This window comes from Pterocles gutturalis, unplaced genomic scaffold (assembly GCF_000699245.1).
Source record: "Pterocles gutturalis isolate BGI_N339 unplaced genomic scaffold, ASM69924v1 scaffold46584, whole genome shotgun sequence".
NCBI lineage: Eukaryota > Metazoa > Chordata > Aves > Pterocliformes > Pteroclidae > Pterocles > Pterocles gutturalis.
The window spans coordinates 300-25,074 of NW_010132513.1; the positions used below are offsets into that span (position 1 = coordinate 300).

Here is a 24,775-nt window from a genome sequence, read left to right on the forward strand (position 1 = left end):
TAATAGCCCACACGGCCAAGATCTTCTACCCTGTTCCATGTACCAAACTATTTCTTGACTGAAGAGTTCCTAGACACTGGGGACTTGGTGACACTAAAATAATTGTGTGCTTGATAACTGATAAGAATTGCGTAGCTTTCAGCCACATCATTCGTTTCCCATTGTAGTCGCAGGTAAAAATTGTTGCTTGTTGCTCCATGGGTATTTTAATTGGTGTGTAATCTTAATTTTGATTACATCCGAAACATTAATTTCATAAATTCACCACAATAGTCTCTTTACTAACCATCTGAGTTTTCTTTGTACATTGATTCTAAAAGCATCTTACCAGGTTTGTTAAAAACAGACGTATTATTGCATTGTCTCCAGGGGTCTTAATGAAATAGTGATCAAAGAAACAGTCGGGACTTCAACATGGCTTTCCATGTGGAGGGGCTGGTGGCCATAGTTGTATTCTACCTGGCTATCCTGGCAGTTGGGATATGGGCTGCTTGGAAAACCAAGAACACTGGCAGCGAAGGAGATCGCAGCGAAGCTATTATAGTTGGTGGAAGAGACATAGGCTTGCTAGTTGGTGGATTTACTATGACTGGTATGTAAAAAATCACCTTTTATTTCTTTTCCTAACCAGCGTATAACTTGTCAGTTTTCTGTCTGAATGATGAAAGGTAATCTGCATGCTGAATAATGCAAAATGGGGAAAATATATATACTTTTTTTTCCAATTGCTGCTAACATTGTTTAGTGAACAGCCAAATGTAGCACCTATATAAAAACAAAAAGGATTTTAAAATCATACAGGAATAATATATTATATTTCTTATTCATTACTTTCCTATTCATCTGTAGATCAGATATGTTTGGGACAGAAGTACAGAACTTATATATAGATTAATAAGAAATCTCATTTTAAATGAACTCTTATTGTTGTTAAAGCCATCCAAATTGTTGAATTCTTTTTGTTTAACCTGAGTAAAAAAAAAAAAAAAAAATTATATGCAAAAATATATCAGGAAGGCAGCATCAATTAAGAATAAGTTTCTAAAAGAAAATTGGCACAAATCCAAACTTGTAATTCCACTGATTTCAGTAAACTTACTTTGTGGATTCTTTTAGCTTCTTTTGCAGCAGTTTGACAAACTAGTACATTACTGTGAACAGCAGTATCAGTAGGAAAAGCCTGGGTGAAGGAAGAGTTCTTCACTAATTTTGTAAGCACTGCTGTCTGACTGTCTGACTCCCAGAGCCAGTTGAACCAGGTGTCTCACCTGGGTAAACAAGATATTCACAATATGGTCCAAAATCTCAAGTCTTACAGCTAACATATGGGGAAAATGCATTATAAGAAGAGTGAAATTGGTCCTCCTCTTTTATTTAAGCAATTTAATTTTTAAACTTGCAATTTAATTTTTAAACTTGCTGCTTTTTACTTTTTTTTATATATATAATTCTAAATCCCGTTCAGGCAAAGCCCTTTCATTTGCAAAATTGGATTTATCAGGTTACATTTATGGTTTGCTGTTTTGCCCTGTTCTGGTTTCACAGTTATCTAATAAGGAGGAAATACCTGAAAACTTGGGCCAAAATTCTGTATTCTCTAATCAAGAGAAATTCCCATCCCTTTGTAGAGGCATTTTGCTCATTCAAAGAAGGAGTATTTGGATATTGAGTAAAGAATGTTTGTAAAATCAATAAAGTTTGGACCCAGGCAGACGTTCTACTTTTAACACTTTGCTATAATTTATTGTGTCATGTATCCTTTGGCTACTGAAACATCAGATATGATGAGATTCTGCACATAACAAGAGCTGGTTTGACTGCTTTCTGCTGAAGTAAATGTTTTCAAGAGGACTGAAACTGGAATATTTTGCAGAGATATTGCTTGTCACAAAACTGTAATGATTAAATCGAGGGAGTGGAGACGAAACAAAACATTCCCCGCGCAAGGTGGTATGACTAACAGCTTTGCCTGTGGAAGAAGACACAAATTCTGGTCTCCTTAATCCTATTTTACAGGAATATTTTTCACAACAGCCGAAGCAGAGATGAGACTTGAACTGGGGCTTCCTATGTTGCAGGCAATTTCTATAACCACCACAACTCACACCAACGTATGTTCATCCCATTCCATGCAAGCTCTAGAGATAGCATAGTATATCATCTCTGCACTAGAATATCAAGCTGATCCTAGAGCCTTTGCACAGCTAAAACACTGATGGATTTTATACTGTCAGGGTCCACATACTTTCTCAACTCTTCCTTCCATACATATGGCAATTAAAGATTGAGATGGCAAGTAAATTACACTTTCATTTTTGGGGAACCACGCCTGGCACACAAAGTTAGGTGCGGGCACAGGTCTACTGAATCAGGGGTTAGTCTGAGTTTCGTCTCGGTGAGGGTGATTGGGGTACTTAGTTCGTAAAGCCATAGCAAAATAATTACAAAAGTAAGCTGATCAAAATCCACACAATTTTTTACTATTCACATTATCCAAGGGCATATTTGCTTCTTTAAGAATGGTAGGTGTAGATTTTGCACCTCATAGCTATGCCTCGAGAGATATATGGCTATTCCAACACAGTCTTTACATTTTACTGCTTTAATTGTATATATATGAATTAAAGCCTACCCCATAAAAGTAAAACAGTAAATTTTTAAATATTTCCTGAAAGTATATTGTTAGTATGGAGATGAAGTACTCTGGATTATGAGATAAGGCTGAAATCTCTCTTTCTTGCCCAAGACAAACATTACCACATTCCATGAGTATTGGCTACAAAAATGGTAACAGTTTCTGAGGCTACTTGGTGGAGAGGATGATGGAACTCAGCCTATAAATTTAAAATCAAATCCAGAGCATAAGCATCATGACTTCATAGGGACGGACTCAAGATTCCTGAGTAATTATAGCTGATTTTCTAAACAGCATTTAAAAGCCTTAAAACAAGTGCACTCTGTGGACACATTTGAGAGTTTATGATGATCAGGAAGAAGCAGCTGTGTCAACTGGCTACTGAAATGTCTAAACACAAAGCCCGTTCAAGGCTGAGTGTGTCTGCAATTGTCAAAATAGAAAGACTGAGAAGCCTGAATTGGGGATGGATCACAGCAGTTCATATTAAAATGAGCTAACATAGTACCATAGTAGACAGGCCTTTAAATTGTGTATCGCCTTTACATAGTTATCGTTAAAATGTTGCATTAAATATTAGTGTTCCTTAATTTGTGGGTGAAATTCTTAAGAAGTGGTATCTGTGACAAACTTGAGTCTATTGTGGTTTCGGTAACTGAGTTTAAACCCCAAAGGAAAAATTTGAGATGACATATTCAAATGCTTACAAACACGACGAAAAAGGCAATTATCTATTGATATAATTTATTCATTTTAGTTGGATGGAGCTATGTGTCCTTCCACAAGAAAAAAGGGAACATTGCAAAATTCTGGTTTTTTTTAGGTCAGGATTTTCATTTTGCAGTCCTTGATGGGTTGATTCAATAATTTGAGTGGTCAGACAAGGGATCATTCACAAAGAAGTGCCAAAAAAACTTATTTTCTAGTATATATCAATATATACAAAGAACTCTGAGATTAATTTCTGTGTCATATGAACTAGGAGCAAAATTCCATTCCATATCCTCGGTATTTCTCTGATCATTTTTTAGGATGCATATTTTAAATGGATGTTGGTATTTGCTGCATTTTTTGGTCCTTCAGAGGGCAGGCAAAGAGAGGATTAAAATAGATTACTACATGAGTGTTTCCATAGATTATTAAATTTTATATTCCTTTTGTCTGATTTAGAAAAAAAAAATAATTTCACCAAAAAAAGGTATTAAAGTAACTTTAAATTGTGTCTTAGCAAACTGAGGATCAGAAATTAATATCTAAGGTTGAAATCCCATCCTATCTTATCCCATTATTTCTTTTCTAATGTATTTACTGATTTCAGTATATGTGATGACTACCCATTCACCCCCTCAGAAGAGGCCATATAGCACCTTCCTAGAGCTCTAGGGTCCTTGGCAGATGTTTCAGAACAGACATGTGCACAGAAAAATTGATCAGCAGCTATTTTTCAATCCCCAATCCAGAAATTGAGAAATAAAATTGAAAGTAAGTGCTAAATCCTCCATGTCACCCTACCCAGCAATACCTGTCTGTAGGGCATTTTTCGTGTCCCCAGCGAGGGGAGGGCAATGCCCCCTGCAACATCACACAGAAGGGAAGTGACCTGCCACTCTCCAGAAGAAAATAAGGAAGCTAGGCATTAGTGATCAAGTGCCCCTTGGAGAATACCCGCCACCTCAGCAGCAACCCCAAGCAAATTGATGCTAGACATTGAAGCCTCCTTGCACCACAGCCGTAGCAATGCTGGACGTCTGTCCTTGACTACGGAATATTATTTCCCGTCTGAAAATGGGTATTGTTCATGCAGAATTCATGCACAGGCTTTTTCCAGGGAAGTAGACAAATACAATTCCCTTTCTAAATATTCACTTTTATTATTGTATACAGGTGCTTACAACCCATTCCATAAGTCTATGCTGCTTGAAACACAGTAGGGAGCATACATCCCAGGTGGTCATGGACTGAACAGTCAATGGCTCAACGACCTAGTGGAGATCAGTGATGAGTAGTGTAATTCAGTGGTCCCTATTGGGACCAGTATTAGTTAACATCTTTGTCAGAGACATGGACAGTGGGATTGAGTGCACCCTCAGCAAGATGGCCAATGACACCAAGCTGTGTGATGTGGTCAACATGCTGGAGGGAAGGGTTGCCATCCAGAGGGACCTTGACAGGCTTGAGAGGTGGGCCCATGCCAACCTCATGAAGTTCAATAAGGCCAAGTGCAAGGTCCTGCATGTGGGTCAGGGCAACCCCAAACATGGATACAGGCTGGGCAACAAGTGAATTGAGAGCAGCCCTAAAGAGAAGGACTTGGGAGTTTTGGTGGATGAAAAACTGAATATGACCCAGCAATGTGTGCCTGCAGCCCAGAAAGCCAACTGTGTCCTGGGCTGCATCAAAAGAAGCATGACCAGCAGGTCAAGGGAGGTGATTCTTCCCCTCTACTCCACTCTCGTGAGACCCCACCTGGAGTACTGTGTTCAGCTGTAGGACCTCCAACATAAAAAAGACCTGGACCTGTTGGAGCGAGTCCAGAGGAGGGATTGTATAGAGCTTAAAACAAGTGAATCTACACTTCATGCTTTTGTGTAACGCTGTGATATAAATCCCACCAGTCATGGTAGTTTAAATTGTCTAAATTCCTTTGCCACTAGAGTGCATAGTCCTACAGGAGAGATGGGGAAACACTCTTTGTCAGGGAGTGTAGTAAGAGGACAAGGGGTAATGATTATAAGCTGAAAGAGGGCAGATTTAGATTAGATATTAGGAAGAAAATTTTCACTGTGAGGGTGGTGAGGCACTGGAACAGGTTGCCCAGAGAAGCTGTGGATGCCCCATCCCTGGAGGCGTTCAAGGCCAGGCTGGATGAGGCTTTGAGCAACCTGGTCTAGTGGAAGGTGTCCCAGCCCATGACAGAAGGGTTGGAACTAGATGACCTTTAAGGTCCCTTCTAACTCAAACCATTCTATGATTCTGTGATTCTGTGATTCTAGGACTCTGGTAACCAAAGTATCATATTCCCACCTTCCTTAATTCACACTGTCATGAGGCACAAAATCCCAAATGTCTGACAACTTTTTAATGTAGATTCTGTATCCCTGCTCTTCCCATCAAGGACTAGTGTTCACCCATCTACTTTACGTGGTCCCACATGCTCATCACTCCCTTCTTGTCTTGTCTCTAAAGTGCGCAATAGCTCTCGATATCCCAAAGTCCACCAGTTCCTTGGGTCACTTCTTTTGTTGCAGATCTTCTCTTCATGCATATCCCTCATACAAGCCCATTGTACTATTTCCAACAACAGAATGGTCCATTCTTGTGCTTCAAAGTGGGAACAATTGTAATGGTCTGGTTGCCAGAGATCTTTGATTTTAAAGCCATTGTGTAATTTAGCATCAAGTTAAAGAAAATACCCTCTAGTAGTATTTGAGAGATATCACAGTTAAGTGGAAAAGAGTGATCATTTGGATTTTCATTACATTTCTTTAGGAATTTGAATTAAATTTTCTTCATCTGTGTTTATCTCCAATTGTTTGTCTTAAACACAAAATCAGATTTGCTTGTATCATGGTAGATGCTGGGAAAATTCTGAAGAATTCTTAAGGAAAATAAATTTATTACAATTGTGAATTTTTACACTGAAAGCCTGAACTACTCTAATGTGAGAAGGCAAAGGCTTCTGAGGCAAATCAAAATAACACACAAAAATCTATTATTTTTAATGATCTGCCTACCCTTGTTCAAACTACAGGCCCAGATTCATAAAACTTACTCATTATACATTAGAGAAAATCAGGAACTTTTTGCATGGAATCTGCAAAAAAGAAGATATAAGCTTTATTATGTCATTTATTATGAAATATTTTTGCAGATGTAATCACAATACATTTCTGTGTTGGAGACCTTCTTTCATACATACTGTAGGTCACAAATTATCAAATGTAGAAACTTCTCTTTGAGGCAGAGAATTAATTCATTAAGGGACTGAGGTTGCTATATTTAAAATACTGCTGTTTTTTAGAGAGATAAAATCAGAAATATTACAGATAGCACAATTTGCTGATGGAATATGTCTTCAGGAAGCACAGAAACAAATCAGTCAAAGTTTAGAACTTAAATAGCTGTCCTATATGGAGACATAGGATTTAGGGAAGTCAGAGTATACTAAACGCATTTCGTGTATCTGCAATTTAAAATCTAGCAAGGTTTTAAGTGCAATTTTCTTCATGAAGGCCCTAGTAAATGAGGCATTCATTAAACTCGTGTCTAATTTAAATGCTTTGAGTTTTCTCAGCTGGGGTGACTTTATAACTGTATGTTTAGTGTTCTTCTTCACATCCCACCTTGCATGTCTCCTTTGAACTAGCACAAAGAAAATGATAATGGTTAATGAGTTGATGTGCTTCATTCATTGCAAAGAAGTAGTAGGGGACTCAGTCCTCACATCTTCATGGACATGTACAGACGCTTAGAGGCCTTGACGCTTGTCTCACTACATCTGACTTCTTTTTTCATGTGCTTAGGTTGCAAGTTTTTCGAAGACTATCTTTTGTAGAAGGATACCATGTCTGGTACTTGTACAACACATATAATAAAAAATGGCAATACTATAAGTTATGACAATTTCATTCTATAGCATGGAAGGTTTTTCTTTCTTTGTGCACATTAAAGACTTTTCCATGTCTTCTTTTTCAGCCACATGGGTTGGAGGAGGTTACATCAATGGGACAGCAGAAGCTGTGTACGTCCCAGGCTATGGTCTTGCGTGGGCTCAGGCACCTATCGGATATTCCCTTAGTCTGGTTTTAGGTAAGCAAAGAACTAAGGCTAATAGTCTCTCATTTTAAACAGTTCTGATGACAGGTTCATCATCTGAAATGGAACAACTAGGGCCTGATAAAAAGATATGGAGGTAAACTGTGTCCCTTCTGCTGGTAGGTTTGGCTATTAGAAAGAAAAACAGAAAATCACTATAAGCTGCTGATATCTTAAGTCTCCTGAATGCATTGGCAAGACCTATTTGATTATTATTTGATTTTTTAAAAAATTATATATACTAAGGTTCACATATTCAGGTTTTCTTTAAGGGCCTTTGTGATCTGGAACACAACAGTATCAGGGCACCAAGAAATGTTTGAAATCAAGAGTGGCAAATATCCTTTCAGATTAGGGAAGTGTTTATACCTTACAGATCTTCACTAGGAGTCTAAGTAACTTGTCTAATTTTATTTAGGAAGCGTGTAGTAGAACGAGTCTGTTTCCTTAAAATTGGACCAAGCAATACAAAACTGCAAATCACATGTCAGAATGCAAATACACAATCCTACTATATGCAGGGTCAGGGTGTAAAATACAGATAATGTTATATTTTTTAATGCTGTGGCCTCTAATTCCTGAAATGTAGTCACAGAACTTCCTTAATTTTCTTACAAACAATAGCAATAAAAAATTTCTCAGTGTGTCTCAACCACATGGAGCAGCTCACAATGCAAGTATTGCCTTGTGAGCTGTGATGAATATACCACAAAGTTGTCAACAACCTCCTCTCAGTTTATGAACAGATCATGCCCCAAGGGACCAAAAAAGATCCTATGTTTTTCATCTTTCATTAATGTGACTGGTTTATTAGACTTCCTAATACTACTTGACCTCTCGGTCTATTTTTAGTCTTTTCTTGTGGTCCTTCCACCTAGTCTGTCCCTTTGTTTCCTTTGGTTATGCAGCTCTTCTTGCCCCTTTTATTTCTTCTTATGCAACTCGGTTTCTCTCCTGACTTCTTTTTCCCCTTGGAAATGTTTTCCTATGGCCTGTCCTGCTTCTCCTGTCTTCCCAGACAGAAACCTTCCCCATCACAGATACTCCTTTCTGGAATGTGTGAGCCAACTCCAGTTACAGTAGTAGTTCCCATCCCTGAGAGCAGCTCTATTTCCTGTAATGAAAACAATAACAGTAGATGTCTGCCTGGAGACCAGCTGATGTCATTATGCAGTCAATGAGGGTCATGATCCATCGATGTCATTAAGCCACCATTAGGATCGCAGTCACAAGCATGTTCCTAACTCTTAGCCTCTGTATAATTGACACAAATTAATAATAGCCTAGGAGGGGTTGAGTTAGCCTCTCCCCTCATTTCTGGATGTTTTTAGATATCCAGACTTTTTTTTTTCCTGGAAATAATAATGGCCACTGCAGAGAAAAGAAGTCTCTATCATGTGACTGTATATCTCTCTGCAGAACACAGAAAGGAAATCATTTCTGTAGGTGTGATCTGTACATGTAGGTTTTGGGGGAGGAGTGGTTCATCCTTTAAAAAAAAATCAAAATCATAAATACAAGTCTAGAGGTAATATTACTGCTTCAGACTGAAAGGATTTAAGATTTATGTAATCTCCCTGTTAGTTCAATGTTGTGCTGCATACCACTTCTCCTATTTTTTCAAGCAATTTAATTTTAAAGGTTAGAATATCCGCTATTTCCTTTGACAGATGTTTGAACATCCTAATAGATTGTAATACCAGTGACTCTTTTTTTTCTTCTTTTAGTTGTCTTTTGTAATGATGACTTAACAAGCAGAATAGGAACATGATCCATGACCTGTCCAAGAATAGTAAAAAAATGCTGGAGGGTTTCTGCATTCAGACAGCCTGTCTAAAGACAGTGTTAACATAAGCAGTATAAATAAATTGTGATTGGTAAACCAGTACCTTCTATTCCAGGAACTTAATGAAATGAAGAAATATGAGTGATATAAGGCAATACACACAAATGTGGAAAATCTTCTGTGCAATACAATGAATACATTACGTATCTTGTGACGAAGAACCTAACTAAGGGTCACTGAACACTGTACAGTAGATTTTATTGGAAACTGACTAGCTTTCCAGGTTTTTTATTGTAGCTTATACATTGCATTTCAGCAGTTTTACTGTGGTAGAAGTCTACTTAGTAATCGTCACATGCAGGTCTCAGCTACACAGGTTTCCATAGAAGGACTCTTTCAGCTTTCCTGAGGTATGTCCTTTTTTTTTTCCCAGGGAGAAAGAATTTGAGGACTGTACATTAGAAAGCCTGAGGCCTTTGCACATTTATGTACATATCCAGCCCATATGCCAGATAGGCAGAGCAGAATTGTGATACATCAAAATTCCTGAATATACGTAAGAGAAGTAAGTGTATGATAAATGTGCAGGGAGCCTGACACTTGTAAAGCCAAGAAAGCATCTGACCTATCCTGCAGGTGTAGTAATGTTGATTTAAGCACACATAACAAACCTGAACTGTCCTGAAAGAATCAGATTTGCTGTGTATGCACTAAACCATGTGTGAAGTCATATTTCTTGATCCAGGAATCTTAGACTGTTTTCTTTCTAGAGTAAGACCATGTGAAAATTCATGCTGGATTCTGCTCTAAGCATGAATGGAATCAGGTAGAAAAGCCATTCCCTTAGGCTGATCCAAAATTAGACAAAACTCTGACAGCCCCCATAGAGGCAAATTGAGTAAACTGAACCACAGAAAATATGACAAACTTATTTTTAATTGTTGGATCATAGATATTAATGGTGTGGATGTGTTCATGTAACTCTGTAAATAGATGTAATGTAAGAGTTCTTAGAGGATATTTTAAATTTACTTACTTCTTTAAAAAACAAACAGTAATAATGACATTTTTGTACCCTTAACTGACAATCAATGTTTTATCCCTTAATAGCAATGCATTTCTCCACTGCAGCTGGTGTCTTATGCTACTTTTCTTTGTAGGGGGCCTTTTTTTTGCAAAACCCATGCGATCCAAAGGCTATGTGACAATGCTAGACCCTTTTCAGCAGACTTATGGAAAAAGGATGGGAGGGCTACTGTTTATTCCAGCTTTAATGGGAGAAATGTTTTGGGCTGCTGCTATCTTCTCTGCATTAGGTAAGGAATAAGCAGTACAAATATTAATTTATCATGGGTGGAAAGGATTAAGAAAATCAGAAATGCGTTAAAATTCTGGCTATGCTAACTATGCTAACTATCTTAGACAAATGTTTTAGAATGTGACAGTTCTCAGACCCATGCTAACTAGTAATTAAACCCAGTAATGGTACCTCATTAATTGTTTTGGTAATGGAATGACACCCAAGGTATCTATTTATTTTCAGGTACCTTTAAATTGTCTGTTTTCAAAGAGCATTAAAAAGTTTTAGAAACAAATTTCTTTTAACTGTGAGGGTGACATGAGTGATCACAAATGTCACTCTTATGTCAAAGCTGACCAAGCTGCTCTTTTACACCACTGAGATCACAGAAGCCAGTCAAAATTTCCCTTAAATATGTGAAAGATTATTGTCAGTGCATCTAAATAAAATAATCCTTTGCGTATAGGAGACCAAAGTATACAGAACTTTCCATAGCACAAATAATATAAGTAAAAGAGATGCTGATAAATAAATTGAAGTATTATTCACTTCTAAATGTCTTTCTACTAGACAAAATGAAGAAAATACTTAGGATGCCAGAGGGGATTCAGAGAATTAGTGGAACTATGACTCAATAGAAAATCACCCAACTACTCATCCAGTCCTGAAAAAAAAAACAGTTTCCATGGTTTTTAATTATATTTCAGGCCCAAGTTTAGCAAACCCTTCAAGAACTGAGAAAGCCCTTGAGTTGAAGCACCAGTAGTTGACTTTCACCAGCTAATCATACTCATAGTGTGCATGCATGTGGTCATGCTTTCTAGCACAAGCTTTTTTAAACAGAAAATAAACTTTGAAGGTACTCTCCAACTGTGCCCTGATGAACTGCAAAGCAATGGGGAGCTTGTTTACCACAATTTCATCACAAAACCCTTAAAGGGCTAAGAACAAACTACATGCTGAGGTGATAGGGGTTGAAGAATTTGAAGAACACTCTGAGTACTTGGAATATACTTTATTGTTGATTAAGGACAAGCTAATCTGTGATATTTCAAAGCAAGCAATGTGAATACCTTTCTAGTAGGTTTATATTAACAGTTCACAATTAAAGACTGTCAATGACTATAAAGGTCATTGAGAGGTTTGATTTTAACTATTCTGTGAATAATCTGGTTATATTATACTTCCTAACTTGCACACCTATCTTCACTGATGAATATTTAATCCCAATAATCGTCACTTCTTGATCTGCCTCATGATTTCTTGCTTGGCATGGTTATAGAAATGAAAGACAGGGCTTCCAGCTTGTGAAAGTGGTCTGAGCTTGTAATCCTTAAGCACATGAGCTTTGAAGGCTCACTATACAACAAAAAGCCACCTGGCAGTTCCCAACAGCTCTTATATACCGCGCATCATTTCATGTTCTATTGCCAGAACTTTTCCACCTATGTAGTCAAGAATATCCAGCTACAATATCTGCAAGGACTAGAAGTTATTGCAACATGTTTCATTTAAATTATCCTAATTAGAAGGACAGGATTTTTTTTCTCTTAAGCATGGCTTTAAAGCACTGCAATCCCTTGAAATAGCTAATACATCTAAGGGAAATGTATAACCATCCTGACGACTGCTGGAAGGGCGGTGCAGGAGGGCACAAGAAATTCAGGAGGTGCACGGACAACAACTTCCTGAAACAAATGGTCAGGGAGGACCTGACAAAGGGAGGTGCTCTGTTGAACCTGTTACTTACAATCAAGGAAAAAGTAGTTAGGCATGTGAAGGTCAAAGGCAGACTGGGCTGCAGTATTTATGAGATGGTGGATTTCAGGGTCCTGAGAGTTGGGAACAAGGCAAAAATCAGGACTGCAACAATGGACTTCAGGAGAGTAGATTTTGGCCTCTCCAGGGATCTGTTTGGAGGAATCCCACAGGAGACAGCCCTGGAGAGAAGAGGAGTCCAGGAGAGCTGATTGATACTCGGGGTTCAACTCCTCCAAGTTCAAGAAGAGTCCATCCTGACAACCAGGAGAACAAGCAAAGCTGGCAGGAGACCTGCATGGATTAAAAAACTCCTGACTAGACCCAGAAATTAAAAGGATGCATTCAGGATGTGGAAGCAGGGACAGGTGACCCGTAAGGAATACAGAGACACTGTCCAATGATGCAGAGATTGGTTTAGAAAAGCTAAAGTCCACCTGGATTTGAATCTGGCCATGAAGGGCCACAAGAAAGACTTCTTTCAGTACATAAACTGGAGAAAATGGGACAGGGGGCCCTGTAGCAAAGGATATGGAAAAGGCCGAGGTACTCAGTGCCTTCTCGCTTCATGCTTTCCTGGTAAGACCAGCCTTCAGGAATCCCAGGACCCCGAGAAACCCAGGGCAAAGAAGGCTTGCTAGATGATGATCATGTTTGGAAACATTTAAATAGACTGGACAGATACAATTTCATGGGACCTCATGGGATGCATCCTGCGAGTGCTGTGGGAGCTGGCTAATAACATTGCAAGGACACTCTCTGTAGTCTTCTGAAGACTGTGGTGATCAAGGATGTTCCTGAAGACTAGAAGAAAAACAAAGTCACTCCTGTCTTCAAGAAAGGCAAGAAGGAGGATACCAGGAACTAAAGGCTGGTCTGCCTCACCTCAGTCCCTGGGAAGGCAATGGAGCAAATACACCTGGAAACTACTTCCAAACAAATGAAGCTCAAGAAGGGGATTAGGAGGACTTAGCATGGATTTATGGAGAAGAAATAATTCCTGACCAGCCCAACATCTTCCATGATGAGCTGACTGGCTTGGTTCATGAAGGGAGAGCAGAGCATGTTGTAGATTTCAGAAAAGGCTTTTTACTCCGTCTCCCGTAATATACTCATAGACAAACACATGAAGTATAGATTAGGTAAGTGGACAGTGAGGAGGATTGAAAACTGGCTGAACTGCTGGACTCAGAGGGCTGTGACCGACAGCATGGAAGCCACCAGGTGGCTAGTCACCAGTTGTGTACCCCAGGGATCAATACTGAGTCCTGTATTGTGTAACATCTTCATTAATGACCTGGCTGATGGGACCAAGTGCACCTTCATCTAGTTTGTAGAAAATAAAAACTGTGAGGAGTTGCTGATAGACCAGATGGTTGTGTTGCCATTCAGAAGGACCTCAACAAGTTGCAGAAATGGGACAACAAGAAGTTCACAAAGTTGAACAAACAGAAATGTTAAGTCCTACACCTGGGGAGGTAAAGCCTGATGTCCCTGTACAGGCTGGGGGCTGACCAGCAGGAAAGTAGGTTTGCAGAAAAGGACCTGGGAGTCTTAGGAGACAGTGAAGTTGAACATGAGCCAGCTATGTGCCCTTGTGGCAAAGAAAGCCAATGACATCCTGTGCTGCATTAGAGGGACCATTGCCAGTAGATTGAGGGAGGGGATCCTTCCCCTTTACTCAGCACTGGTGTGAGACATTTGGAGTGCCAGAAACAGTGCTCCCCGATACAAGCGACATGGACATGCCAGACAGAGTCCAATGAAGGGCCACAAAGATGACTAAGGGACTGGGGTATCTGGCATATAAGTAGAGGCTGAGAGAGCCTGGAGAAGAGAAGGTTCAGGAGGTTTTTCTCCATGTGCATAAATACCTGATTTGGCAGTGGGGAGAGTAGAATGAAGAAGATGGAACCAAGCTCATCTCTGTGCTTCCCAGTGACAGGACAAAAGGCAATAGACACAAGCAGAACTACAGGAAACCCCATTTAAACTTAAGAAGAAACTTTTTTTTTTTTACAGTGGGAGAAGACAAACACTGGAACAGGTTGCCTGGAGATGTTGTGGAGTCTCCATTCTTGGAGATATTCAAGACCCGACTGAAACTGACCCTGAGCGACCTGCTCCAACTGACAGTACTGGAGTGGGGACTTGGACTAGAAAATCTCTAGAGATGCCTTTTAGCCTCAACAACTTTTTGATTCTATGAGCTGTTTTGTGGAGACTAATCGGTCATCTCAACATTGTGGTTTGTTTTCTGAAAACAAAATTTGCTTGATAGTGCTTGGAAAAGTTCTTGGTTTCTAGGTCAACAAGGGAGAATGGATTCTCCAGTTTGGAAGGAAACTCACCTTTTTCCCATGTAAATAATTCAAGGGCACTTTAGAAGGGTCAGTGGACAACTGTCTCTGTAGTTGATGCTTCCTCTACCATTCTTTCCCCAGTCAAAAGGGGCTAGCTCAGAGCGTAAGTGAGATACAAAAGGGCGTGATACGTTGCAGCAGACCTCCCCTAGGCCCAGCCTTACTGCAATGATACACTTGTTCCAGTGAGGCTGCAACTCACCCAGGGAGGCTTCAGCTGTCTGTGTGTGGCTGCTTTTCCTCAGACAGAACAAGAAAGCATAGTCCTTCCAGAGCTTGAGCAGCGTAAGGAAAGGCTGTTGGGACCCTTCCCTCCTCCATAAGGACCTATGAAATGGCAGATGCTAAACTTAGACCAACAGGACCCTTCCTTTTCCCACTCCCTTCGAAGGTGCAGAAGGGCTGTGCAGAAGATAGAGGGGGGACTATCTTCATGCCATTGCTAAGTGTCAGACCAGCACCTGTGTATGCAACTTGACAAAGGTGAGCCTTCTCATCAGACATACTGCAACATACACTAACACATGCTGTTTTGTTTTTCCCCATAGGTGCCACTATAAGTGTGATCATTGACATTAATGTCAATATTTCAGTCATTATTTCTGCCCTGATTGCAACTATGTACACGCTTGTGGGTGGGCTTTATTCTGTGGCCTACACTGATGTAGTTCAGCTCTTCTGCATCTTCCTGGGGCTGGTAAGTTTGGGTTTTTTCCATTCTTTATTGAGGATTTTGCCCTGAGCACGATGATGATTGCTGACACCTGTTAGCCAGTTTTGAAACTGTGTCTTCACTAAAAGCACAGAGAAGGAATATCTCCAGTCACCAGAGCACTGACTTTAAAGTGTCTGCCTTTACCTCAATATACAGCTTGTGCATTGACAATAGTGCTGTCTGAGAGGCCCAGTTCTTTGGCTTATTTCCAACCAGTCTGATAGTTCAAATACTCTTGTAATTTTCCTGCTGGATATATATCTAACTCAGGATAGGACTGCAGCTGACTTTTTCCCTATCTGTCCGTAGGACTGTGGCACAGGCACTGGAAGGAGGCATCAGACATAGGGAGCAGTGGGTAAAACAGTCCAGAAACACTGGCGTTGGACCTGCAGAGCTGACGCTCTCCTGCTTCCCTTTTCTGTAGCTGTCACCTACTCATGCAGCCTAGTTAACCTTCTGCTTCAAATCACCTTCTTGGTTTTTCCTTCATTTCCCTCCACCGTCCTTGGAGACCATACTATAGGAAGTCTCACCAGATGACATTGCTGTTTGAATATGGTGGTATGAATATCCCCTCATTAGTTATCAATGATATACTAGTGAGTAGCTTTTTCTTTTATTTACTGCTGTCCTTTAAGCCCTACTCTGAAAAACTTTGATGCAGCAGGGCTCAGAACACAGGGGTGCAATCAAAGAAGCTGCTGTCTTTGTTTGGCAGTGGCAGTAATAGATGGCCACAGGTGTGCAGAGAACTGAGACAAGCTGAAATAAATGGAGTTGCTCAAGGTGAAGGAACTGAATGGCACCTTGGGGACCCAGAGCTGTTTCTCTGCTTTCACTGGAGCTCTGGTGCAACTCTGGGGAAATTACTTCAGCCAGTGCTCACACAGGTGGTCACTAGCCAACCCTGTGTGTGTCCTCACTCTGTGGCATCCTACTCTGAGGCCTATGGCCTTATTTGCTGAAGTGCTAAGCATTCCCTGTTGTAACTGACTTCATGGGAATGGTGTTAAATACCTTGAAAATGCAAATCCAAGTTCCAGCTGGCCACTTCAAATGAGAAGTTATTCCAGATTTTCTCTCATACCTTTGTTCTTCACCTGCACAGTGGGGAAGATACTGTCTCCTTCCCTAACATGCATGTTAATGTTTGTGAACCATTCCATTTCTACAGATGGTGTGCATTACAGAAATTCCCAAAACTGTAGATAAATCAAAATACAGAAATGCTTTTCCAACGAGAACAACTCATGCATTGCTAGAGACCCCGTTTCCATGGGAATAACAATGTGTGATGCTGTTTTAAAGGCTGGGTGAATCTGACAGGGAGGGGAAAGCAAATGAAGTTTGTATAGCAGTTGTCCAAATGGTTGGATCTTTTAATCCAATTTTAAAATGTGTTCTTTTAGTTCAGGTTGCGCTCTTCATGTAGTTTTCCATTTGAAATAAATAGCAATAATGTCATGTAGAAGAAACCATATTCATAACCTCAAGAGTCATCAGTGGGGCTGGAAGCCTTGGATAGCATCTAAATAGTCATGCTCTAGGTGAGGCAGTTTTAGATGAGATGGGACTTTCACAGTAGATGGCACAGCAGGAGGTGTCACAGTGTCAGGTGTCCCAGCTTCTCCTCCAGGCTCTGGAGCAGTTTGTTAGGTCCTTACCCAAGAGAAGGTGATTGTTGTAATCATTTCTGTTCCCTACCTTGGCTCCTCATTTCAGCCACAGCTTCTTCCTTAGGCTTCCATAACCTCTACCCCAGCCACTCCACATACTTCCCGGGTTTTCTCCTTACAATTGCATGTGGTCTGTCTCCTTCCCTCCTCACTTTCCTGTAGCCACATCTGCAATTCTCCACTCTTTGTCTTTATCAATGAGTCTTTCCCTGATCCTGCACTGTATCACCACCATTTACTGACTCTTCTTCTTCACTGTATTATTAATTCCCTATTCTAAACTCTTTGCCACCATGTAGAAGTCCTTTTTTTCTGCTTTCCAACCCCACGAGGTCCAAGTCCCTCTAGCTACCTGCTGCTTCTACCCCTAAGCTTCAAGTCCCAACATAAAATCCCAGTTTCTGCTTAATTTCCGTGAGCCTTGGTTTTATTTGCCCTCTATTTAAAACAGTGAGTTTTCTACTCCCATTAGAAAGGACCCAATGAAGAAATTGGGTCTATGCCTATATTAAGTTAAACAGTGACAAGGTGAAAACACAAGATCATCTGTAGTGCTTAATTGTTAATGCAGTCCTGGCACTGCTTTGGCCCATGCCAACTGGTATTTTCCCAGATAATCCCCAGGAACAGTTCAGGTCTTTTTGGCAGGAAAAAGAACCTAGATGTATGGATGTAAACCATGACATGTCAGTGAACTGCAGGGCCAGAGAAACTGTCTTGACTTGTTCTATTTACTAATGTAGAGGTAGTCCTTGAAACCACAAAGAGCTAGGTTACTGTCAGGAAATGGAATGGATTACAAAATCTCATAATGCATTTGCAGTACAGTACCTATTAAATCCTGTGCTGTGCCGTGCGTGCTGCAGATGGACATTTAGAAATTTATCCTACTGAAAATCTCATCTGAGTATGGGCAAACGACAGCTCTTGAAGTTCATCACTTGGACATGTCTGAGATTTGAGATTCACAAAGAAGAATAAAAAAATTGGTTTTACATCCTTGTCCCCCATGAATTTCTCAGCAAGAAGAGTATTAATATCTATTAATTTTTATGATATGTTTATTTTTCCCTCAAAATATCTTGGAGACAGTTGAAACATTTCGGTGATCTTTCCCAGAAAAGCCCAAACAGACAGTGAGAAGGGAATCTTTCTGCCCAAGTACTTAAATTGGCAAAGTTTAACATATAACAGAGAACAGAATATTACAGTACATGATAAACAGCCTGAATAACTGGCAGTGCTGCAAAATATTCTTCACACATCATTGCAATAATTGTGCAGAGAAGTAGAGGAAGATGTTTGATTTCTCCCCTCCTTGCTTCTGTTACCCTATGCACTTGAATGTTGCATTGTGGTAATCTGTGTGGTTTTGGATATCATTGGATCTTTAAGGATGCTGTGCTTGTGATGGTCTACTCCATATAGCTCAAAGCCTGGTTTTCATCTTGGTAGGAGCCGCTGATATTCTCCTCATAGTAAGTGAGTTACACCATGGCAAAATGAATTTGCAAGCAAACACACAAAAAGTCAGTTGGTGAAGGAAAGGAACCTTTTGAGAGAAACTGTCTCTGGGAAGGGTTTCTCAACTGATTTTTTGGCATAGATCAAAAACAGAGGGACTGAAAATAGTCAAGAGCCCAGAGTGAAATCACCCACAATGCAAAAAAGTACTGTAACACCATGCTACTGGGTGTTCTGGAGCAAGAGAGATGGAGGTTGACCAACAGCACCCCTCTCTTGTCACAATATAGTTTTGTGTTGAATTAAAAACAAATTCCCAAGCCTGCAGGTGTGTTTGTCATGTGTCATGCCTGGATACTGGCGAATCCTGATGCTATTGCATGCAAGTTTATATGTAGATGTTTCTCTACCATGTGGTCCAGGAAAGGGTGTAAAGAATGTACATGGACCATAGGGAAAACAAAATGAAGATGTATAAATGTGTCTTTCCTGCTGTTTCTGCAATTTACACTGATTAATTCTCTGCTCATACTCACAGTCTCCAAGAGAGAGGTAAGCTATCCATTACCAAGCTCTCTGGATTTTGGAGATGTTCCACTGGCACATAACCCGACTTTTCTGCTAGTCAGCTCAGCAATTTGATTTGTAGCATTCAAGAAGAAGAAAAACAGATCAATGTTGATATTAAAATTTCACAGATTTAGAATGCCTTCTTTAGATCTGAAGAAAGTGTTTCTCTTTGGTTGCAGTGGATCAGCGTACCCTTTGCGATGTCCCATCCTGCAGTGACAGACATTGGGCTCACAGCTGTGCAGGAGGTGTACCAAGCACCTTGGCTTGGATCTATCAACTCACTTGACATTTACACATGGCTGGACAATTTCATTTTACTGGTAAGTGATGGCTTGTATGAAGGAATGAAGCATTTAAGCACCAACACTGTGTCACTGTGACAGCTGAAAATAATACAGTCTGGTTAAGAGTTTCCAGCAAACTGAAAACTTTTACTCACTTGACTCCTGCTCAATATTTCTTCACATTTGAATGATTTCAGTGAAACATCAGTAGAATATTGTAGCACAGCTGTCAAAGTCAGCATTGCCAGGAATGCAATTTAAATATCATCAGGCTGAAAGGCTTGACTTATGCTAGAATTAATTAGAAGTATGCAGCTAATACTTAACTGATGTCATTCTTGGCAGAGGAATTTATATATTGCAGAAGGCAATAAATATGTTATACAAATTATTAAATATGCCTGATGTATAGGTGATGTAGAAAAACCTTTGCAGAGATGGATGGATGGATGAATTCCTATGTGCACACATGCCAGAATGAACTGAGGGCTTTTGTTATTTAATACCCATGCATTACACATGGGATTGGTGGTTATTAAGTGCTTTCCATTAGAAGATCTGGCAACACATGCTAACATTTTCCATTCTCAGTGTCCCTAAGCAACTCTACACTGACTTTATTATCATGTTGTACTTTGGGATTCCTTTCTCTGATTTTTTTTTTAATAATCTCTACTAAAAATCTTCAGAGTTTGCTGATAATTAATCAACTCATATATTATAACTGATATAAAGTTATAAAATTATTACAACTTTAATAATTTAGTTATTAAAATATATTATTTTATCCAGATTAAATTTTTCAGAGATCGTCAGAGAGCCAAAGTATGACATTAGCTCAAGTGGCTGTGTTCTGTGTGATAAGCCTGAATGGCGTGACAACCAAAGGAAAGTTCTGATGTTGCCAAATTGTGACATATTTTCTTTTCATCTTGTTTGTTTCATTATAGCTCAAGAAATTTACACATGCTTGGAAAGCTTTCTTAAAGGAACATTATTAAGGCTGCAAATGATCACAGTCATAAATAGCAAGTTGAAATTAGAGTTGCCTGTGAAACATTCATTTGGTCCCTGTGTGCACATGAAACATGTATGAGACACCTGTATACACACTATTTGGTCCAAATGCCTCCTGTCTCATTTAGCGTGTAGAACTGGACTGTGTACGTTTAGTGAGCAATTTGCTTAATTTTCCTCCCACCCTGTTTAGTCATAGGCACTTATTTACTTAGTGGAGACTATTCAAATCCTCCTCTCAAGATGCAATTGTTAGCATTTGGTTTTTCAGCCTTTGATAATACTCTTTCGTATCGTATTTTGCAGACATAATTTTAAGTCTAATCAGGATCTTCACTGTTATATGCCCAAAACAAGAGAAGGGTTGCCACCATAAAAACAAACTTTCTTTTACTGCTTTGTCTTTAATTTCTATTGGCATCATATTTGATTAAGTCAGTGGGAGAACAATTTTTCAGGTTCTTGTGTTCAGTGTATATAGAACATGTTCCCTTGCTTTAATGGCCACACACATTCATAAAGGAAAATAAAATCTTCTTTTCAAATCCTATCAGGGACTAATCTAACTTTGGCAGAGGGAGGGTACTGGAAGCCAAATTCTCCAAATATGAAATGCGACAATAGTATTTTACTGTAAGTAAGCCTTAAAGCAAGACTTTAGCAAATATTTATGCATCTCACAATACTTAGGGATTACAGGGACTATGTAAGTGCAAAGCGTTGTTGCTAATTGTACTAAGGAATAACTTGTATAAAAGAATGGGATTTAAGTGGACGTACAAATGTTTAACATTACTTGTGAGAATAATAGTTACATCTAGTACTGGCTGACTGGCATTTGATAAATAAAAATGAAAAAGCAGCAACACAGCATTCAACATTCAAGTGATGCTTCTACATGCTATCTATATGGCAATAGCAAAAAAATCCAGAGTTAGCCCCCAATGACAGCATGCTGCCCACTGTATTTACAGACATTAGGAGGAATCCCATGGCAAGCGTATTTCCAGCGAGTTCTTTCTTCATCTTCAGCCACATATGCCCAAGTTCTGTCATTTCTGGCTGCTTTTGGCTGTCTGGTGATGGCTTTTCCTGCAGTACTTATTGGTGCAATTGGAGCATCTACAGGTAAATGACTAAATATAAATAGTACAATAAATGTGTGTTAACCCTACAAAGCTTACATTAGATAAAATCTGTCCAGGTGACATCATTAATCAACTCATTACTTCTTCAACAAGACACTACACTGAAAAATAATATTATAGAATGTTTCTCCCAGGGGAAATTGCTCCTACCCCAGTGGCAGAGATTAACTCCTTTTGCATGTTGTAGGTATCTACAATGTTTGAGTTAGATTCTGGTACTTTTAATTGGTCCTAACAGTAATAACTGAAAAATAACTGTGTATGTATTGTAGTCATTTATCAGGAATTTCTTATCCTTCCCAAAACATCCTTGTCAAGTTCTTTGTCCTAGTGAGAGTGGTCCCCATCACAGAGACCATGTAGCTAAACTGTGAGAAATATTCTGTTAGAAATGTTTAACACATGACTTTGAGCTCTGAGTCAGTAATCCAAGAGAATAGTTAAACACATCACAACCAAACATGGATCTCAGACTTGTTTAATGGAGGAAAATTACATTTATGAACAATACAAAGTTTTAATATTAAACTTCCTACTGGATAACCCCAGGTTGTGGTCAGACTTAGCTTGGAGATAAGGAAAAATGCTGAGAGGAATTAAATCTGCCTAAGACATCCCAGTGGGACAATGACTCTCTCAAATGCCATCGGTCTGGCCCTAGTAACGATTTGGTTATTGAGTGTGAATTGAAATGTGGTAATACAAATAGCTCACTACACATGAACTCAAGAGTTGTTGTAACTAAAGACTGCTAATGTTACTAATAACGTGCTGGTGTACATATTGCAGCCTGGAACAAGACTGAGTATGGTGTCCCTGACCCCATGACTAAAAAAGAAGCAGATATGATTTTACCGATTGTGCTCCAGTACCTTTGTCCAGTCTATATCTCATTCTTTGGCCTTGGTGCTGTATCTGCTGCCGTGATGTCGTCAGCTGACTCTTCAATTTTATCAGCAAGTTCTATGTTTGCTCGGAACATTTACCAGCTTTCCTTTCGGCAAAATGTGAGATTTACATTTTCATTTTTACTTTTAGAGAAAATTTTAGGTGAGACATTTACTAGGTGATGCATAGCCTGTAATTTCATAATGAAACACCTCTTTCACATTCCTGCCTATGACTAGAAAAAGTATAGCGTTTCATTCCTAACCATATGCTGAATAAACTGAAAGTCATAAAAATATTTATGGTTGTGATTGATGACAGAGGTGAAAAAACTAGCTCAGGGGAGGAAGCTTTGAGAGTTCTCACGGCATTGCAGTTTGTCCAAACAGCTCCTGATTATTGCTTCAACCATAAGTTTTACTTAAATCCTTAACAGAATGAGACATCTTTCAGAATTATTGATTTATCAGGAAATCACCTGACAACAGAAGAGGCTAGCGAGTCAGAGTTTTTCTTAGGAAATGGAGAAGAAATTGTGACACTGACAATTTTTTTTCCTGGTTGAGCCATATTGTGCTTATATTTAAAAGTTATTTCTAGCAGTTTTTTTCTTTGACACATTATCAAACTTTTCCTTATGCTCAAAGATTAATAACTTTGGGAATGGCAACGATAACCTCTGGGTTTTTTCTCTGCTCTTGAAATAGAGATATGAGTTTGTAAATATTATTGAATATGTAATGAAAAATTTCCTATTACGATGTAAAAGGCAACTATCTTATATTGGCTGTGTCCGTAAATATAGGCATACATATGTTGCCATGAAGAAAAACACCACCTAACACTGCCCTTTTCTTGCAGGCTTCAGACAGAGAAATCGTGTGGGTCATGAGAATCACTGTTTTTCTGTTTGGAGCATCAGCAACAGCAATGGCACTTCTAGCTTCGTCGGTGTATGGCCTGTGGTACCTCAGCTCTGATCTTGTTTATATCATCATATTCCCCCAGCTCCTGTGTGTGTTGTTTATTAAAGGAACCAACACCTATGGTGCCATTGCAGGTTACTTATTTGGCCTTGTTCTCAGAATAACTGGAGGAGAACCATACCTCTATCTTCAGCCCTTGATCTACTATCCTGGCTGCTATCCAGATGAAAACAATATCTATATCCAGCGATTCCCATTTAAAACACTCGCTATGCTTACCTCCTTCTTTTCAAACATTATAGTCTCCTACTTAGCCAAATACTTATTTGAGAGTGGGACTTTGCCACCAAAGCTGGACTTCCTTGATGCTGTTGTTGCCAGGTACAGTAGAGAACATATGGACAAAGCAACTCTTGTAAAAAGTGACAATATTGTATTAAACGAACTTGCACCTGTGAATCCACGACACAGTTTAACTTTGAGCTCAACTTTCACAAACAAGGAAGCCTTCAATTATGTTGATTCGAGTCCAGAGCTGTCCAATACTGAAGATAATTAAAATACCTGGCAGCCACAGGCAAAATAATGTGAAGCAGGATATTCTACAAAGAATATAAGAGGCATTTTATCAGAAGAAAAGCAAGAATTGGGAATAAAATGCCACTGCACAATTCTTTAAGTTGTTTCTAGGAGAAGGAGCATCCCATGGGAGGAACTCTTTTCTGTTACTATTTAACATGTTGGATTAGATCATGGAATGTTTACCAAAAGATACACTTAGATCCCATTCTTTCCACCCAGGACTATATACTGTGTAATTAAAAAAAATATTTACAATTGAAAATATATGTAGCAGAAAAAGTGCAGCAGTTATTTAGCTAGGACATCGTATGAAGAGATTATAATACAGTCACTGAAATGCTATCAGTCCACATTTTATTGGCATTAAGTGAAAATATATTGTCATAGCTCTAATTTATTTATTACTAAAGAGCTAGTTGCTTGAGCAACTAGTAACTAGATCTGGTCATTTTTTTCCTCATAAAAAAATTTTAATAATACAAATCTAGTATTTTATTATTTGTATAAGATGGCAAAATGTGCAAATAGTAATAAATTCCTTATAGGAGTGCTAAACATCATATATTAATTAAGAAAGTTAAAATGAAGTCACCAGTTTCAAATTATGTTATACCTAATGCAAGATGACCTTAAGTAAAGTATGTTAGTATTGGTGTTCTTTTTTTTCCTGTGGTTAGTGGCTGTCACCAATGGAGGATAACAAAATTTTTAAAGCAATAATTGGAGCTGAAGCTCAACTTGTGAAAAATTACTCTCATAACTAAATAGAACTTTTTGATATTGAGAAAAAAAAGCCTTATCTTGACTTATTGTCAAAATAAATGCTGAGCAAAGCAGTCTGA

General features: G+C 39.1%; 1 protein-coding gene across 1 annotated transcript; it reads left to right on the plus strand.

Annotated features, from left to right (window-relative positions):
* Positions 1 to 414: 414 nt before the first annotated feature.
* Positions 415 to 23,910, plus strand: SLC5A7 (solute carrier family 5 (sodium/choline cotransporter), member 7). Its single transcript, XM_010080904.1, has 8 exons — positions 415 to 592; positions 7,331 to 7,444; positions 10,397 to 10,552; positions 15,206 to 15,354; positions 19,265 to 19,408; positions 21,364 to 21,517; positions 22,327 to 22,544; positions 23,287 to 23,910. Exons 1-8 carry the CDS (start codon positions 415 to 417, stop codon positions 23,908 to 23,910), a joined length of 1,737 nt encoding a protein of 578 aa, XP_010079206.1.
* The last annotated feature ends 865 nt before the right edge of the window (positions 23,911 to 24,775 follow it).